The sequence below is a fragment of the Anopheles bellator genome, chromosome 2 (genome assembly GCF_943735745.2).
Source record: "Anopheles bellator chromosome 2, idAnoBellAS_SP24_06.2, whole genome shotgun sequence".
NCBI lineage: Eukaryota > Metazoa > Arthropoda > Insecta > Diptera > Culicidae > Anopheles > Anopheles bellator.
The window spans coordinates 69,951,461-69,970,353 of record NC_071286.1 but is presented as its reverse complement, the minus strand read 5'-3'; the positions used below and the strand labels follow the sequence as shown (position 1 = coordinate 69,970,353).

Sequence of the window (18,893 nt, the reverse complement as noted above, 5' to 3'; positions counted from 1 at the left end):
ATGAGAACGAAACCGTTTCTTCTCATCCTGACGTGCGTGGTAATGACCACGTTTCTTCTGATCCTATTCGGTTCCGCCGGCCAGCAGAATGATTCGCTGAAAAACATTGTCTCCCAGACGCACCAACAGTTCCGCAACTTCAAGGTGAGAAGCAGCAACGTCCTGCCAACCCTAGGCCTGGCATTAAAAGCTACTCTTGCCAATTGCGTTTACTTTGATTATCGTTGCAGAAAAACCTCCGTGAATCCAACAGTGACCCTCGGCCAGAGATCGATCCGAAGTACCTCGCACAGCTCGGCTTCACGCAGCCACTGTACAATGGCAGCCGGGCGAACTTCACGATCGTCACGTACGCCTTGCCGGGCGATCTGGCTTCGACGGTGCTGTACGTGCAGAGCATGGCGCTGAAGCTGCCCAACCAGGCGCTGTTGGTGTACGATCTTGGTCTGAGCGAGACGGATCTTCACACACTGCAAGCGTTCTGTAACAGTTCCACCGCGCACTGCACCGTGATATCGTACGATCTGAGCACACTGCCGGCGCACGTGGCCGACCGAAGCATGCACGCCTTCCGGCCAATTCTCATCCACGACGCGCTCGCCCGCTCGAAGGTGATCCTGTTCACCGAGAACAACGTCCGGTTGCGGGGAGGTCGCAACAGTGCACGAGACATCGAGGAGATGCGGGTGCGCACGGAAAACAGCACCTCCGGTGTGCTCGGCTGTGCCACGAAGCAGCCCGTTACCAGCCGGACACATCCGAAGATGTTCGAGTACTTTGAGATTGCGGTGGACAACTTTTTCTTCCTGCCCATGACTTCGCTCGAGTTTGTGTTCTTTCGCAACAGTGCGACGGTCAACGAGAAGGTGCTCCTGCCGTGGGTCCGCTGTGCGCTGACACTCGAATGTCTGCATCCGATCGGTTAGTTTACCATTATGGGGCTGGTTTGGGGATCTACACGCATGCCGTTGCTTAACCGTCCGATTTATTTCCTGTCTTACGTTAGGTGCTCAATCCGGTGGGTGCAAGTACAACAAGAAACCGCTCTATCGGTACTCCGGGTGCCACGCGTACGATACGTGCGCGTTCAACATCATCCTCGGCATGACGTTCGGGTACGACGAGAGCAACTACTCTAACCAAGATCTCGCGAATCTCTACTACCTGGAAACGCTCGAGCAAGCGACCAAGATACTGGAAAACCGGCGGAGAAACATTAGCGACACCTCGGAGCACCCGTTCACGGAGGACTGAGGCGGCAAGGAGTGAACGACTGGGACGGATTTTGGGTGCGACGGATACGTAACCCCGCGTGAAAAGGTAAGCACGGTTTATGGCAGGGCCCAACTTGGCATTAACTCCTTTTCCTCCGTTGCAGCCATCGGTATATTGCGTTCAGCTAGCACCGCTTTTAACCTTCTTTCGCCGTCCGGATGTCAGCTCGTCCGGTGAGGGCAAATTAAATTACCAAATCATTAACCGACGTAAATAATCACACGCAGCCAGTTACACGAACGTGGCCCCGACCGGAGGGATGCTTAAAGATTTACATTTCCTGTCCTCTTCCGTGTCACTCATTGCGCGCCAATTAGATGCATCGGCTAGTAGCACGCGACCGGCCAGCCGGGCGAGGGGGCAGCTAATTAGGATCGGAACACAGGTTGTTCACAACCGCAAACTCCCGCTACCGGAAGCCATAAATCATATTTCACTTTTGATCACCAGCGAATGGGGTGAAAATTTTGGGGTTTTACTTTTTCCATCATCGATCACGACGCCGCACGAGGCATGGTGGCCGCACTTACGGCCGCCTGTTTCATGTTCACTCAAAAGCAGAAATACGACGCACTCTGCAGCAACCTGTAAATAATTTCGAACCGCGCGCACATATTAGAATATAGATGTTTGCACTCATTACAACCATCGATCCAGTTCCGTCATGCCGGCTGCCCCGTCCGTAAAGTTTCTGTTGCTTTCCGCTGTTGGTCGCGCCCCAGCAAAATGGTTCTTGCTGGCGCTAGTTGATGTATGGTTCGTTTCGTTGATTGGCTTTCGATTCCATTTCTCAACACATGTTGTTCAATCACGGCACTTTGCCACCAGTGTAAGTCTCATGTGCAAGTGGTAGGGTTTCATAGGTAGGCTTTCGTTGTGTCCGCAAGGACGAGAAAGACAAGTAAGGTGTTTCGGTGATGGTTGCGTGGAGCGAGAGCAAACAAATCGACCAAATTCTTAAGAACCACGCGAAACCCGGTACCCGGGTTCGCTAAAAGATGTGATCTATCGAATGGCCAAGGTTAGCTAGGAATTAGGTACTAGGACTGTGTGTGCGTTTTTTTTTCGTTTCTGTCCATCTTCTGCTTTCGCCCCAATACTACTATTGTACATGTTTTATTCGTTTTGCTTTTGCTTATTTGTGTGCACGCATTTGCTTAGAGTTGTTAAATCGTAGCACAGGAGCTCTGTAGATATTTCGTTTACTGTGTCCAACGTGTGTCTCTGGGACTAGTGATTACTCAAGGGAAAAAGCGCAAAAGGAAGACATAGTATGTTAAGCGTGCGTTCTGCACGCCCGGTGCACGGTGCGTGATGCAATAGGCACCAGAGGATGGTAGCAGGTAGTCGGTAGCGCCCTGCGCTAGGGCTAATATAAGCTAAAACGAAGGAACTGCACGATTTGATTACCTACAAAATCGACCATTTGCCAAATACTGCAAATACTTGTTTTTAATGGTGCGCTTCAATAAGATTAAGTCATTTAGGAACGGAAAAGGAACGTTCAAACAAACAAACACCACATGTTGCACCGCAGGGTACGGTTTTATAATCATATCCTTTTCTGTTCGCAGTAAGATTGGCATTAGTAGCGGGTGTAAGTCGCACACCCAGCTCGTAACTATCACAAGAGACCCTTGGTACACCGATTAAGTGACAATCATTTTCAGTTCTTACTCGCTTAGAATGTGTCTCTTTTGTGCTTTCTGCTCTACTCATCCCAGGTTTTCCCCATTTTAGGTGCTTTTGCAATACTCAACCAACTTTTTATGTACATTTACTCAAACAATATGTGAACGTGGACAGAATCTGCCAATGCTCGCTTTGCTAGCTGCTCTAAATGTATTGTTCATTTGTTTCCCCCTTGTTTCGCTTCACTCTCGACAATCATAGAAAATGGTTTTCTTGTTTACTTCTGTCTTTACCTGAAAGTGACTCTGGTTGCATTAAGATTATGACTGAGAACAGGCATAAAATTGCAGAAGCACTCACCAACCGTGTGTCTCTTTGTGCGGGAAGATGTGGTCAGGGAAAAAGGGGGCCATGAATGTGCTACGCCGTATAAGCAATTCGAAATCATCTAGTCACGAGCACGACGCACCCTCTGGAGCTCGAATCCATTCCCCCGGCAGCGAGCCGTCCGGCATGAGATAACGGTGCGCCCCCTCGGCCGCAGATTTACCGGTTTCCTGTGATAGCGCTAATACTGTGTATAAGGTTTGGTACCGTCCACCAAGTGACCGAAATGGCAAAACCTGGCTCACAAAGTCCGCGATCCATCACGTCATGTTTCCATACGTTCGTCTGATGTTTGATGAAAGTGTTTTGCTTACCCTTCGCTAGGAAATTACTGATACAATCGTACGGGACGGTGAACCGATTTTGGGAGATCTGATGGTGTTCAAAACTAAGCCACCTTGGCTTTGCACTACATTGTGTCGAATTTGTTTTAAACCTTGCGAGTCCGTTGGGGACGAAGGGGGCAAAAACAGACCAGGCAGTGGCGAAATTCAAATTAAGAGGCTGCGATGCTGGTCATTGCATATTACTGATGCAAGATTACACCGGAGGCCATCGGACTTCCAAACCATTACAGGAATAGAGATTAAAAGAATTAAACGATCCATAATAAAAGACCGCATTCGCCACCAACCATACCCTCACACACATACCAAGCAACATATCTCGGAGCGAAAATTAATATCTGATTTGCACCGTGACCCCACGACGAGACCGATGAAGGCTGTGGTGGAAGATCGGAAGCAGTACGTTTGGTTTATGGACAAGCTTCAACGTAAGACCCAGAATGATGGAAAAATAGCAGTAATTAGTAACCCACATCAGCTTTAAATCCATTTACCAACATGCAACAGGAATGATATCAAACCTAATTACAGTAATAAACCAGAGGAACCAAGCGCAGACCCATACGAAGGTTGGACCGCATAGCAAAAAAAAACTCAAAATAAATCAAAAAACAAAACTGCATGCGAAAAAAGCAAAACGCAAGAACACACAATTAGTTGAAAATAATAATACTAATGATAACGATAAAGATAAAACAGTACTATTAAATATTGATAACACAAATAAAGATGAATCTCTACCAACAGTCTGACGGAACGATCAAGAGACGATTCTTACCTAACCAACCATACCGCGTTACACTTAGCGCTGCCCAGTGAAAACATTAAATGAAAAAAAAACACAATATCTTCATAGTACTGATTTACGGCCACCACCAGGAGCGAGGAGCCAGCACGGCCCATCTTGTGGATTGCGCAGGTTTAGAGTTTCGTATTGGCAATGACAAGATTGTAGACGCTTTGCTCGTTCCATCTGTAGGGCATCGTATCTTCGAATCGATATAGGGTAAATTGTGCACTCGCCACAACTACAAAGCGCCACCAGAAGCTGGGAAACCGTGTGCAGCATTACTTTGGCTTAGTTGACGATCTGTAAACCTAAACCGAGTATAGAAATCGAAAAATAAGCTTCCACGATAGTGAGTTCCCGTTTCCGTTTCGGCCAATCGATCGTGGGCGCGTGAGTTGAACAAGTTTAAATATTGTTGATCACTCGAATCGTCTCGAATGAGGAAATCCGTAGAACCACAAGGTGCAACCTTTGACTTCGTTCCGGCTTAACTTTCTCTCTCCCTCCCTCTCTCTCTCTCACACACACTCTCTTTCATTCGTTTTCGTCCTTTTCTGAGCTTAAAGGAACCAACCAAATGGGATCAAACGTGTTACACTTTTCTCCGTTTTCCACTTTTTGCATCGCACTGGGCTTCATTTCAAGAGCGTTACACGAAAGTGAAGCTGATCACGAACCAAGTCGTCGCGAAATGAGATGAATAGTACAGTACAAGTTAAGGTCAGAGTGGACAAAATCTCAGCTGCATGGTAGGCCGAATGAAAGATGGATCGAATGGAATGGCTAACTGTAGTAGGCGATGCGATAGTAGGATATAAACGAAAGGAAACGTCGATCAAAAGCGAATTAGGACGCGCAAACGCAGATGAATCCAAGCAAACGCTATTCACAGATGTGCTGTTTTAAGCACATGACCAGCCGAACATTGCGATTAAACCTCGAATCGAGATAATCCCTTCCGCACACAGAGCAGCAGCATTCAAAACGGTTCATAATTAAGAAAAAGTAATTCGCAAGGGGTATATACAGATAAGGGGGTAAAGCGCTATTTAATAAAATTTAATTACAATTTCTCATCGCTCCTTGTGTGCCTCATTCTCTTCTTTCTTTTTATTTTTGGTGGAAAGAACTACTACTACCCGTTTCAACAAACATTAGGTCCTAACAATCCTGCTGGTTTCTTCGTTGCGCCCGATACATTTCCGATCCCTTGCGAGCCAACTGATCGGCTCTCTCGTTGCCCAGGATACCGCAGTGCGCGTCAACGTGGTTCCATTTGACCACGATATCACCAGAACTTAGTTCGCGCTCTAGCTCCACAAAGTCAGTCTTGTTTTTCACCGGCCCCCCACTGGCCAGCGTCCAGTTGCGTCGCTTCCATCCCGGGAGCCACTGCGTGATCGCGTTGATCAGGAACTGCGAATCCGTGTTGATCACCAGTTTTCTGATTCCGTTCCAGCGCGCCAAACGGACAGCCATCGAAGCAGCCTGTATCTCGCCGCAATTGTTCGTCGCTCGTCCACTAACCGGTTTCGATGTGTTACTGTAATGTTTGAAGACAAAAGCTTACTAAACGCTAGGGCCAGCGCTCACCCTTTGCATGGCTTACAGTGCGTGTCCTTCGGCAAAGTACACTCCCAGGCCGGCCACAGCATCTGGCCTTCCGTTTCCCTCGCAGGACCCGTCAGTGTAGACATGAACGAAACCCTCGTCATCCTGCAGAAAACTGTGGTCACCGTACTTTACCATCTTGCACACAGGATTTGGTGTTTCTTCGAGGAGTATGGTACTTTTGGATTGCTTTTTCAACGGTTCTTCATCGCCGGCTACCGTTGAGAAACTCCGTTTGACGCGCTGCGCTGTAAGTTTCGTAACATCTGCACTACCGCCACCCTTGTTTTGCTGAATAAATTCGTTCGCCGCATTCGCCGTCGGGAATTTCTTGAACCGAGCACCGGTGAAGCCGCTTACCTGCGCTTGGCATTCGGGCCTTGGTTGTAAAAAGAGGGGTGTAGGACTTTTGGTAGAAGATTTAAGTTTGGTGACCGAACTCTTACCATGTCTTAAAAATCCCGACCTGACGGCCAATGGCAACCGCATAAAAAGGCATGATCCGTGGCACTGCAGCGACCAGCTGTCGGAGCCACATTCAAGGCTGCAGCAACGGGCAGGAGGGGAAGACAGGCGCCAAGCTGAACCACTAACGGCTAAAAGGATCGTTTTGGACCATTTGTGTTCAAAACAAAGACCAAAGTTTACATTCAAAAGGAATTGTCAAGATGACAAATGAATCATTTCCGCTTTCTGGTCCATGTGTAGACCCTGCTTCTTTCGTAATACAAATAATACTATTAAAACATAACTTGTACCAAGTCTTTGAAGCCGATAATCGGTCATTATTAAATGAACAAGTTCTTTGTTTATGATTCTCGTTTAAATAGAACAATGACTAAACGAAAACCTACCTTTTGAACCGTTCCACCCTGTAAGTCACACGTTGCAGCAACCCTGCCCCGTTGTCGAGGCAGCAGGCTGTCAAAGTCCTCGGAGAACTTCAACATCTCTTTCCGGCGTGGAGTCTCATTCGGTGAACACGTACCTGTTCACAAAGGGTAAGTTTTATTCGTTCTCCTGGCGTCAATAATTCCCCGGCAATCGAATTGCATCGTTCAACAAGGCGGCCGAAGATGGTTGCACTTCGCAATTGTCGATTTGTGATGTTTTGCGATGCAAAAGTGGTTCAAAAATGCCGAAGTGCGGGAACCACATTTCCCGTTTGACATCCGCATGCTGTGTGCGTGTGTCTGTGCAAGTTTTGTAAATTTTGTGCTTTGCTGGTTTCGTTTCAGGCCAAAATGGGGCGCCGTCCTGCAAGATGGTAAGTAGTTTGCAAATCGCAATGTACTAGCCCGTTTGGAGTGGTTCGGGTCTTGTGGATCTATGGCGTGCGCGGGAACCATGTTTCTTATGCTTCAAGAGCGTCCGCCATAGTCCGTGTTGGAAATGTGAAAGGATGCTCCATGAGTGCGCGCAATGACCTTGCAGTTCCGGGCAATACAGAACGGTTTACTTCCCGTTTCTATTCTCCAGTTACGCTAATCTTTGGTTCGTTTCTCTCCTCGTTTCAGTTATCGCTACTGCAAAAACAAGCCGTACCCGAAATCGCGTTTCTGTCGCGGTGTGCCGGATCCTAAGATTCGCATTTTCGATCTTGGCCGCAAGAAGGCATCGGCCGAAGACTTTCCACTATGCGTGCATTTGGTGTCTGACGAGTATGAACAGCTCAGCTCGGAAGCGCTGGAAGCTGGACGCATTTGCTGCAACAAGTATCTGGTGAAGTTCTGCGGCAAGGACCAGTTCCACATTCGCATGCGTGTCCATCCGTTCCACGTGATTCGCATCAACAAGATGTTGTCCTGTGCCGGAGCTGATAGGTGCGTACCTTTACATTACTACCGGTTGATTGGGGTTGTTTTCGATGATGATACGCTTTTTCAGAGCATTGGGTTATGAGCAACAATCAGTGATTACCCTTTCATTACACGTTGACAAAGACTGATCTTACTTTCTTATTTAATATGTATTGCAATTTCAATTTGCGCAAGGGATTAAACAATCCGTTTCTTTTGCGTCTCTCCGCCGCAGGCTTCAAACTGGAATGCGTGGTGCTTTCGGCAAGCCGCAGGGAACCGTCGCTCGTGTCCACATCGGACAGCCGATCATGTCGGTGCGCTCGAGCGATCGCTTCAAGGCGCAGGTTGTGGAGGCACTGCGTCGTGCCAAGTTCAAGTTCCCCGGTCGCCAGAAGATCTTCATCTCGAAGAAGTGGGGCTTCACCAAGTACGATCGCGAAGACTACCAGAAGCACAGTGACGAGGGTCGCCTGGTGTCCGACGGATGCGGTGTCCAATTCCGAAACGATCACGGTCCACTCGCCAAGTGGGAACAGCACCAGCGTGACCGTTTCAGCGCTTAAACGTGCCCGAGGCAAATAGAGTCCGTCGCGAACCCGTTTTTTCTTCTGAACAATAAAACACTATTCTGCGCCTGAAGTCTTGTACCGGACGGATACTAAATTCTTTTGTCTTCTTGGTTTTTATTCCAATAATTAGCAATCTGTTGGGGCATTAAAGGAAGAAGACGACCTGAAGAGGTAAAAACAATTAGTCGAATCATTTGATTGTTTGAGAATTGTTTTGTTATGAGTCTTTTCGATCCTCTTCGAAAGAAAATTTCATTGGGAAGGGGGAAGCCATAATTACAGACCACAATGGTACGCACTTTTAAATGTTTAATCGTCTCAAGATTGGCAAAATATTGTGTTCATTGCTCTCCTATATTTCGCACGAATTGCATCATTTAAAATTTCACCGGCATGTAGTTAGTAGCTTTTCCCCCGGGTGGTTGTCAAACTGGACATTTTTCTTCGACGCAAGAGATTGTGCTTTGCGGCCAGGAAACCCGAGGCAGGTTGCAAAACACACGCGTAAACTGCTCCTAGCGATTCCGTGGTCAGTGTCCTTCCGGTACGGTTCAGTTCAGTGTGCCGGTGGCCAGGTCCGTGTTGAAACGATGTCGTTACCATACAATCTCCGAGCGCTGACAAAGCGCCTTCTCTTCAACAGATGGTAAGAACGAACCGTTCCAGGGACGAATCGGTCACATAATGACCTCCGCTTTCTGCCCTTTCCAAATTGCAGCACGAGCACCCGGTGGCAGCGATCATTCACTGGCGAAGTTGGTGGACGCGCCAGCAATTTGAACGGTTCTACGGTAAATGTTCCGTCGAAAGAGATAGTAACTCCACTGCCGCCACTGTCACAGTCGATGCCGGACCTCCCGCCGGTACAATACGCCCGGCCTGGGGATCAAAAGAACGTGACACAAGTGACGCGCCTCAGCAATGGGTTGCGCGTTGCGTCGGAAAATCGCTTCGGACAGTTTTGCACCGTCGGAGTAGTGATCGATTCCGGGCCGCGATACGAGCTCGCATACCCGAGCGGCATATCCCATTTTCTGGAAAAACTCGCCTTTCAGTCTACCGGCGACTACAGCGAGCGAGATGTGATTTTCCGTGAACTTGAACGACACGGCGGTATCTGCGATTGCCAAAGTTCCCGGGACACGTTCGTCTACGCAGCCAGTGCCGATAGCCGGGGATTAGAATCGGTCACACGCATCCTGTCGGAGGTAGTGCTAAGACCGCGACTATCGGTGGAGGAAATTGAACTCGCCCGGCAAGCGGTACAATTCGACCTGGAAACGCTGGGCATGCGACCCGAACAGGAACCGATTGTGATGGACATGGTGCATGCGGCTGCGTACCGTGACAACACGCTCGGTTTCCCGAAGCTCTGTCCGGTAGATAATGTGCCAAAGATTGATCGCAACACGCTTCTGTCGTACCTGGGGCATCATCATACTCCCGACCGGATGGTTTTGGCTGGCGTTGGTGTTCCACACGATGAACTGGTCCGGCTGGCGGAGCGATTCTTTTTGGAGGGATCGGCCACGTGGGAAGTGGAATCAAAACCCGCGTCCGCGCATCCGAAAACTGTTGATAAATCAGTCGCCCAGTACACTGGAGGATCGAAACTGGAAGAATGTGCCATTCCGGTGTACGCAGCCGTAGGATTGCCGGAGTTGGCACATGTCGTAATCGGGCTTCGTGGCTGCTCGCACCAGGATAAAGATTTCATTGCCATCTGCGTGCTGAACATGATGATGGGTGGCGGAGGGTCATTTTCGGCCGGCGGCCCTGGCAAGGGCATGTACACGCGGCTTTACACGAACGTCCTCAACCGGTACCATTGGATGTACAGTGCAACGGCATACAACCATGCCTATGCAGACACGGGCCTCTTTTGCATCCACGCCACGGCGCCACCGACTCACGTGCGCAATCTTGTCGAAGTGATCACGCGTGAACTGTACACAATGCAATCGCGACCCGGCGATCAGGAGCTGCGTCGTGCCAAGACACAACTGCAATCGATGCTGCTGATGAACCTCGAGGCGCGCCCCGTTGTGTTTGAGGATATCGGACGGCAAGTGTTGGCGACGGGCGAACGGCGGCGACCGGAACACTTCATTGAGGCAATTGGTACGAATCGCGATGACAAAAAAAGGCGATGACGAAACGATAAACAAATCTAACATTTTTCCGTTTCATATTAACACTTGCAGAAAAAATTACTGCCGAAGACGTGCAGAACGTGGCCCGTAAGATGCTCTCCACAGCACCGGCGCTTGCCGCTCGCGGTGAAATTAAAGGCATTCCGGATGTGAAGGATATTCATGCAGCTCTCGCTAACGAAGGTCGATTACCGGGAAATCGGCGGTTGACGCTCTTTCGATAGATAGCTGATTCGGTTTTCCTGACTGCTTTCAATCCACTGACCACGGAGGGGTGTCATATTCCTGTCACAATCGAAAGTAGCAGCTTTTTGTCGCGTTTTATATTTAGTTAATGTTTTTGAACGATTGATCGATGTTGTCGTCGGAAGGCTTCAATAACGTTGTGGATGGGTAAAAGCAAGACAGTACTGTGTAGATAGCCAAGAAGACTGGACTCCTGGAGAAGGTCAGTTCGGCAAAGCGATGCTAAGAGCACTGTTCAGTTATACGTAGACTCTCCACTTCTGGCATCAACTGGTGATTTCAAAAGTGGAGAATCGTAAAAGAAAAGAAAAAACTCAAAAGAATAAAATATATCAATAAGAGATTTGTCCCGCTTCTCCCTCCGGGAGCTTAAAACATGAGCGTTAACTGACATGAGAAATTCGAGAGCTTGTGACCCTTTTTTCCTGCAGAACCGTTACGGATGCTCCCAAAGTACCAGAACTCGTTTCAGAACGTTTGATTTTTCGTCGTGTTTGCCCTTCGCTATGTTCACATGTATTCCTTTTTGCATTTGTATTTTAATTCGCTATCATTTATCCCTCTTTTTGCAATCATAAAATTACTTCGCTCGAAACACGCGATAGACACTTGGCAAGGACTTCTCATATGGGAACAGGCCTAGTTTCGAATAACATGAACGTTAAGAAACCCGAAACACCATTCAAATGTTACACTACAATATAGCCGCCCCCTGATTGGCGTATTAAAAACAAAATGTTTGAGAATTCATCTTCCACCAACTGCCCGGTCTATCGTTTTCCATGAAACAGATGGTGGCACACTGAATAGAGCGATTTTTTCATTTTTGGATAATTAAACTAGCCGCCCCTTACGAGAATAAAAATAAATCTGACGATTTATTTTAATATTAACGAATCTTGCTCTCCCTTAAGATTGGTCCTAGCGGGTGCTCCATTGGTAAATGAAAACATAATTTAAATGCGCGCATTTGTATCTGTAAACTTTTCCAATCCTATCAATGATCGCACGGTTCCATTTCACTCCGTTGTTCAGTGGTTATCGAAGCAAGTTCGGTGAAGGCTCCCCGCTGTCTGTCTATCTATTGGTTACGTGCACTCAACAATCGTGTACGAATTGCATAATTTTTCGGTCAAAAAAACTACCACGGTTTCGTTACATTTAATTGTGTCCCTCTGTCGACCGTTGCGTTGATGATCGACGATCGGAGTTAAGTAATGATGTCCGACTTTCGACGCGTTTCGCCGAAGAGAAACGAACAGATGCGATCGACTAGGTAGGCCAGCAGCATGTCCGCTATCAGTACGGTGACAAGAATTCGACGAAACTGTCGTTTGTGAAAAGAATGAATAGTAAGAATTAGGTTTATTACAAAAGCTTCCCATAATGAGTACTTACATCCGCTTCGAAGTCGATGACATCGAAGGTGGCTAGCAGTTCGGGCAAAACGCCCATTGCCAGACACAGGACCATCACGCTCGAGCTGCAGATCGCGTACGAGAGCAATCGGTTTTCCCGTAGGCTCTCCATGAACGGGTGACCCTTGTAGTTTACGGCCACCGTTGCAATCTGCATCGCGATACCGATAATGTAAACCGTGCTGTTCACGATGTTCGGTTCAAACTCTTGCTTCTCATCTGGAGCCAGATCGACGTTCAGTTTTACTTTCCCTTCCCTACGAAATGAAAGCAATTGATCAGATGGGATGAACAAAGAATAGCAACGTGCTCTTACCTTGGGGGCAAACGCAGATTGGCTTCGTGCACCATGTAAATGAGGGCCGCAAAGTGGACCGCAAACTGTGCCAAGATTGTGCTCACAGAGTATAGATTGAAGATGTTTGGCAGTGGCGCCTGCTTCGATAACACCTTCAGTGGCTTGGAACGCGTTATGAACAGAAAGCAGGCTGCGGTTAACAGGCCGTGCAGTGTCAGCTGCATATCGCTATGCTTCACGCCGTCGATGTACAGCACCGACTGGCAGTAGGCGGAGATCAGTGCGTTGAGGGCAAGGATTTTGAACATCTGCAGTGTGGTCACCAGCGTGCATCGCCCTTGTTTGATTATGTGACAAACTGTAAGTAGATGAAACGTTTAGTAACGGGTGCCGAATTCGAATCGGATCGAAACTTACCACAGTTGATAGACGTAAGACGACTGGTGAAAGGAGCGGCGATGCTCGCATCACCCAGCTTCACAATCTGCACTTGTTCTTCGTCCATTTCTTTCAGGGCTTTTTGCAGTCTCTCCTGGTTCTCTCTGGCCCTCAGGAGTGCCCTTTCGCGTGGAGTCAACTGCCGACGGTTCACTTCGTCAGCTGCCGCTGCGTTTGGCCCAGCAGCCGCGGCACCTTTGAGCGCTTTCTTTTTTTCTTCCTTCTCTTCCTGCTGTTCCCTTTGCTGTTTCCGTTCGGCACGTGACGGTAAATGGCTGAGCAGCGAAACGCCAACGTGCGCGTGTTTCAACGCTCCCACGTCGTTCGTTCCGTCACCGCACATTAGGGTGTAGTAACCCAGCTTCTTAAGTGTCGTGATGACGTACTCTTTCTGCTTTGGAGCGAATCGCGCAAAAACGGTCACATACGGCATTATCTGGTGAAGGAAGGAATGCCGTTCCCGATCCAGATACTGCAATCCTTCACCGGTGATACAGAAATCATATTCTCGGTATAGCTTCTTGACGGTGCTCGCATCGAGCGGAATGCTTAGCTCCCGACTGACCGATTCCCAGTGCCAGTCAGCGTCCTCGGTTCCGCTGGCAGCATCCGGCGGTGTTAGGACGACGATCGTGCGCCGACTGAAGCGGAGCTCCTTTGCAACATGACACGCCGTCAGCGGATTGTCACCCGTGATCATCATCACCTTGTGCGAGGCCTGAATGATCTCCTTAATGGCGGATTTTGAGTCTGGTTTCAGCGGACACGAAATGATGAGGAACCCGGCAAACTCCAGGTCCCGCTCCACGTCGTCGCGCTTCAGTTCGCGCACCGTATTGTTGTCGAGCGGACCGAACGCTTTGTAGCCCAGTGCGAGGACACGTGCGCCGCGACGTGAATATTCGAGGTAGGTACGCTCGTAGTGCTCCGGTACGGTGCGCAGCATTTTAACGACCACTTCCGGTGCTCCCTTGACTGCGCCAATGTAGCATGTTTCGTTAGAGTACGGCACCAGATAGCCGGCCAGCACGGACATCCGTTTGAGGGACGACGAAAAGTGGAATCGATGGTAGATACGTAGAGCTTTGAATTTCGACCGCCTCGGCACCACCGTGTCGCCTTTCGTAAGGTTCCAGTCGATCGCCGTAAGGGTGGCTTTTTCCAGCGGATCACCGACAAGCCCCTCGTCTAGCTGCACCAGTGAATGACACGAAGCCAGCACGTGTACCGGCTGCTCCGGGATCTCTCCGATCGGTACGATCGACGTGTCTGCTCGCAATCCGGCCACACCTTCGACCTGCAGATTATCACTTGTCAGGGTGCCCGTCTTATCGAAGCAGCAGATTTGCACTTTTCCGGCGAACGGCATACGGAACGGTTCCGTACAGTACACGAACACTTTGGCGAGTTGTAGTAGCGACGTATTGACAGCCAACGACAGTTCGATGGGCAGATCAGGCGGAATGATTGCCGTTAGGATGAGCGTACACTCGAGGAATAGTTTGTAGCGATTCCGTTCCGGGTCTGCTGTTCCCTTGATCCACACGTACGTGGCAGCTGCGATCGCAAACACCAAGAGAAAAAGGATGAATGCGAACGTTTCCAGGTTGTTCTCGGTGACGCGCTTCACACCGAACAGGATCGTTCGCAGTAGCTTGCCCTGCGAGGTGTTGAATCCAGTCCGCAGAACGTACCCGATGCACCCATTGTCCGGCGAGCGCATCGCCCCCTTGCTGGGTGCGGAATGTTGCACAACTTTAGTGCCCCGAAACAGGACGTGTAACTTCCCGTCCGATTCGACGTCGAGCACCTTATTGTGCTCGTCCGTGTTGTTTTCGAGCGATTCCTTCATCTGTGGCACGGATTCGCCGGTCAGCATGCTTTCATCGACAATGCACGATCCACGGATCAGAAGCAGATCGCACGGGACCAGATTTTCGTCCTGCGACCGTGTTACGGCCACTAGATCGCCCGGTACGAGCTTGGCCGAGTTAATTGGTCTCCATCGTCGCTGCCGAAACACATTCACAAGGTACGGCTTGTTGCCCATCTTCCGGATCTCCGACAAGTTACGGAGCTGCTGCTGAACCAGTACGCACTCGAAAACGACCAGCATACAGAGTGTGAAAAGGGAATAGTACATGTACTCGTCCAAACACCAGAGCAGCACCGAGAATATCTGAAAGACGAAAAACGGTGCCGTGGCGCGTTCCTTGAAGAGCTCGAAAAACTCAGGCACCACCATTTCCATCTCGTTGTCTCCGTAAGTGCTCTGCGCTAACGCCACATCCGTTTCTTCCAGGTGCCCCTTCGACTCGTAGTACTCCTCGTACGTGCGATGGATCGGGAACTCGACACTGCGAAACTGGGCCTTATCCGAGTCCCAGATGTATTTCGTTTTCTGAAACATGAACCAGTACATCGGTTCTGCTTCTGCGTTCCCCTTTTCAGCGCTTCCGTCGACACCGGACGCATTCTGCTGGTGAATGCGCACCAGCTCCGATGTTCCGTTGTTCTCGGTCGGAATCACTTTGGCAATCGAGCCCCGGCACGGGACCTTCGTCTTACGGCAGTTGACGAACGTTTGCACGTGAACGCTCCAGAAGCAACACAGGCACACTAGGATCTGCGTGAAGCCGATGCAGGCCAGTACCGGAAGACCGGCGTCCCGATATTCATCGGCACCAAACACCCAGAAGTACAGCCACAGCGCGTAGAACAGCATGAACGGCATTACGGAACCGCTCAGCACCACCGGCAACGGGATGTGGATGGACACGTACTGGACGAGGTCGTCGAGAGTGCCTCGACCCTTCGCAACCATCCCCTGCGTCTCGTATCCCATTATCGGTGCGAAGTCCTAGTTTGCGTCGGTGCTTCTCCGCGTAACTCTCTGGCAGTCTTCAGCGATGGCTTCTCTGTGTCCACCGCAACCCTCTTACGAACCACTCGTTGGAAGTTTGGTCGGCAATCTCCGTTTTCTGGCTAGCACTGAACCATTTTACAGAGGCACCTTTCCAAGGGACTCTTTTCGACATCCAATGAAAACACGGCGCACGTGATTGGTTCCGTAGCCGATTCGCGAGCAACCGATTGTCGGAGAAGCTTGGGTTGCCGCAAATATTCCCACCGCTCTCCCAGCGTCGCTACCGGCCAACGGAGCGTTTTCTGTGGTCCACAGCGAAAACACGGGCACTTAATCGCGTGTCCGAATCGTGGCAAAAATCGGTGCCTGCGAATGATGCAGAAATAGTAAATTTTGACAGTTTGGCCGAGCCGCCAAGGTAGAGATCCTGTACAAGAAGCGCGCAAGATGGTTTGAATTCTGCGAGCCCCAAAACATCGATACTGCACGACCATTGATTTTGATAATTTTAGCCTGAAGGAAAACGATCGATTGTCGGATAAATTATTGTGGGTTTGTAACGTTAATTGGTTGCCCGTGTGCTAGTACTGATAATCAATACTCGGACAATCTGGACAATCATCTCGTTGGAAAAATGCCGAAACATCGAAATGTCTTCATTGACATGGACGTCAACATTCGCGAAACATCGAAAGACGCAGTCGACGCTACCGAGTCTTGGCGCTGATAAGAAAAAGTTCTCCATCTTACAACAAGCCTCGGGCTTGGGAGAAAAACCAGTTAAAATCCAGACCAGAATAAGAGAGAGGCGGCCACGAAACGTGCAGCCCATTCTTAATATCTGTTTCGTTGTTTGTGTTGCGTTCGTGAGTGTTTTCAGTCAAAAACCCGCAAATCATCGTGATTCCATTTTATCTGTCCGATGGATACTCAGTAACTGCCGCTCGAAACTCCAAAACGTGCGCTGCGACTAATTACACCCAAAACAACACTATCAATCGTTGTGTATCAACAAGCGCACGCATTCGATAACGATAGGTCCACATCATCCAACGATAGGACGCCACGTATCGAACACAGTTGATGAGCGACAAATCAAGTTAGGGCGCCATCACTGAAAGCAGCTATCGTCAGCAAAAACCCGTTCCGTTTTAAGGTCCATCGATAGTACAAGAGAGAAAATGTTCCAAAAACGGCAGCTTCGTTTTATCTATCTCGTCATACTCATCGTTGTAATCGTGTTGATTTACAAAAGTTTTACCAGTCCGCATCGGTCGTCGTCGGATGAGGAACACGGCCACGGGCCGAACGTCAGAGTGGAGCAAACGTCCGACGAAACGGCTTTAAAGCCGTCCGATGCTCCGATTTACGTGATGGTGTTCTATGAGGCATTGTGCCCCGACTCGAAGTACTTTGTGGTGCGCCAGCTTCAGCCCGCCTTCCAGCGGGCCCCTTCGCTAATGGAAATTCAGTTCATTCCGTACGGCAAGGCGACGGTAAGTTTTACGATGTGCTCTTAGCGCTTCTCGTTCAGATTGTCTTATTCTCGCCTTTTTGTACTACGTTTTTGGTACCCACAACAACAGACCACCACTAAACAGGACGGATCGTTGGCGTTCGATTGTCAGCACGGACCGATCGAGTGTGAAGCAAACATAATCCACGCGTGCGTCGTCGAAGCAGTGCACGACGCGAAAACGCGGCTAGACATGGTCGCCTGCATGATCCGCGATAACATTATTCCACGGGAGTCCTTCCAACGATGCGCCAAAGAGCACGGTGTAGAGATCGAATCGATACAAAAGTGCTACGACAGTCCGCATGGTGCCGAATTGCTAAAGTTGCACGGCGAGGCGACACACGCACTGCGACCACAGGTTAGCTTCATACCGACGATCACGCTGGATGGATCGCAGGGCAATCAGAAGACGATTCTGAAGGATCTGTTCGGCTCCGTGTGCCAGGTGGCTGCCGGCCGAGGGCCGCTGCCGGATGTGTGCAAATGATAGCAGCTAGTGTTGCACTTTTTCGTCAGCTACTTGCAGACGGAGGTGTTGGACGAGTTCCGGCAGCTTCCGGGACAGTTGCGTCGCGGGGTGTACTGGCTGTTGAATTAAACGCGCCCCATTAGCTTCCTTCAAGGGACAATGCAGATCGCGCACCCATACGTCCCCACATTGAAAAGTCCATGGCATATTTTTTTTTGTTAGTGAATGGCCCCGGACGCGAGTTGCTACCTTAAACGGATGTTTATTTATGTTTTCCTCCATTTATAGTCATTTTTGTTTCTGTAACGAGTCCGTTGTGTTAATTCAGATATTATAGTGTCTGACTTCCATGTTAAACTGTGCATCCGATTACCGAGTACGGGAAACATCTTCCATATTGATTGTTTCTATTACGCGTTAATAGTTAATGTTCTACCACCCAACCTCATCGACAGCAAGTCAAATAGTCCATACGATCAAATTAAATATTAGTCAAATAACTTAAAAGGGGCAACACCGCTGATCACTGATCCGCCCCGACCGTAGCGTATTAACAGAAACAGGTGAAAGTATAAAAGTAGCACAATTACCAAGATTTCAGTTTTAGAAAAACATTACCCGAATGCTATGCTCCTCGGCGCAAATCGTGCAGAGTGTTGCAAAGAAACGTTGGTGTAAGTCAGTTGTGTCCAACCGTAGGATACTAAGGACAAAGGCCCCAACCGGGTTACCGGTCAGCATGATCTCTGAGAGATTCTTTCGAGTCGAGAATATTGCCCCGTCCCGAACATTTGCATTTCCGATGGTTCTTTTTTGGTGATATTTATGTTAGGTAGTGAACGATTGAGGCTGAAATTATCGTTAAGATTAGTAGAATGTGGGTATAATTTGATAATGATAAAAAACAGTAGAAATACATTTCCTCCGAAGCAGTATTTTCGGCACATTGGTTCTGTCGCCATTGAGAAAAAGGTTCATGTATAAAATTTGGTTGGGTTGTGTTCGATGCTCTCGTCGAGCGTCATTTATTCGTTCAAACTTCTTCACGTCTCGTGTCCGGTCATCAAACCTCT

At 49.1% G+C, this 18,893-nt stretch overlaps 6 protein-coding genes across 7 annotated transcripts; 4 read left to right on the top strand and 2 right to left on the bottom strand.

Moving 5' to 3' along the window:
- On the top strand, window positions 1–1,254 carry LOC131210980 (uncharacterized). Its single transcript, XM_058204315.1, has 3 exons — window positions 1–144; window positions 231–921; window positions 1,007–1,254. The coding sequence occupies exons 1-3, from the start codon at window positions 1–3 to the stop codon at window positions 1,252–1,254; spliced, it is 1,083 nt and encodes a 360-aa protein (XP_058060298.1).
- Window positions 1,255–5,543: 4,289 nt separating this feature from the next.
- On the bottom strand, window positions 5,544–6,657 carry LOC131210442 (ribonuclease H1). The gene is made up of 3 exons (XM_058203693.1): window positions 6,489–6,657; window positions 6,041–6,421; window positions 5,544–5,974 (listed from the first exon to the last, which is right to left on the bottom strand). Exons 1-3 carry the CDS (start codon window positions 6,578–6,580, stop codon window positions 5,593–5,595), a joined length of 855 nt encoding a protein of 284 aa, XP_058059676.1. The 5' UTR covers window positions 6,581–6,657; the 3' UTR covers window positions 5,544–5,592.
- Window positions 6,658–7,197: 540 nt separating this feature from the next.
- LOC131211338 (large ribosomal subunit protein uL16) lies at window positions 7,198–8,507 on the top strand. The gene is made up of 3 exons (XM_058204764.1): window positions 7,198–7,309; window positions 7,560–7,865; window positions 8,077–8,507. Exons 1-3 carry the CDS (start codon window positions 7,287–7,289, stop codon window positions 8,405–8,407), a joined length of 660 nt encoding a protein of 219 aa, XP_058060747.1. The 5' UTR covers window positions 7,198–7,286; the 3' UTR covers window positions 8,408–8,507.
- Window positions 8,508–8,868: 361 nt separating this feature from the next.
- LOC131211532 (mitochondrial-processing peptidase subunit alpha) lies at window positions 8,869–11,730 on the top strand. 2 transcript variants are annotated; one of them, XM_058205032.1, is made up of 3 exons: window positions 8,869–9,059; window positions 9,138–10,534; window positions 10,618–11,730. In XM_058205032.1, the coding sequence occupies exons 1-3, from the start codon at window positions 9,004–9,006 to the stop codon at window positions 10,788–10,790; spliced, it is 1,626 nt and encodes a 541-aa protein (XP_058061015.1). In that variant the 5' UTR covers window positions 8,869–9,003; the 3' UTR covers window positions 10,791–11,730. The 2 variants fall into 2 exon arrangements, with proteins under 2 accessions (XP_058061015.1, XP_058061014.1); XM_058205031.1 differs by having other exon boundaries at window positions 9,132–10,534.
- On the bottom strand, window positions 11,244–16,070 carry LOC131211531 (endoplasmic reticulum transmembrane helix translocase). The gene is made up of 4 exons (XM_058205030.1): window positions 12,946–16,070; window positions 12,547–12,886; window positions 12,211–12,487; window positions 11,244–12,139 (listed from the first exon to the last, which is right to left on the bottom strand). Exons 1-4 carry the CDS (start codon window positions 15,809–15,811, stop codon window positions 12,023–12,025), a joined length of 3,600 nt encoding a protein of 1,199 aa, XP_058061013.1. The 5' UTR covers window positions 15,812–16,070; the 3' UTR covers window positions 11,244–12,022.
- An 846-nt stretch (window positions 16,071–16,916) lies between these two features.
- Window positions 16,917–18,694, top strand: LOC131209578 (GILT-like protein C02D5.2). Its single transcript, XM_058202673.1, has 2 exons — window positions 16,917–17,328; window positions 17,419–18,694. Exons 1-2 carry the CDS (start codon window positions 17,014–17,016, stop codon window positions 17,836–17,838), a joined length of 735 nt encoding a protein of 244 aa, XP_058058656.1. The 5' UTR covers window positions 16,917–17,013; the 3' UTR covers window positions 17,839–18,694.
- Window positions 18,695–18,893: the final 199 nt, after the last annotated feature.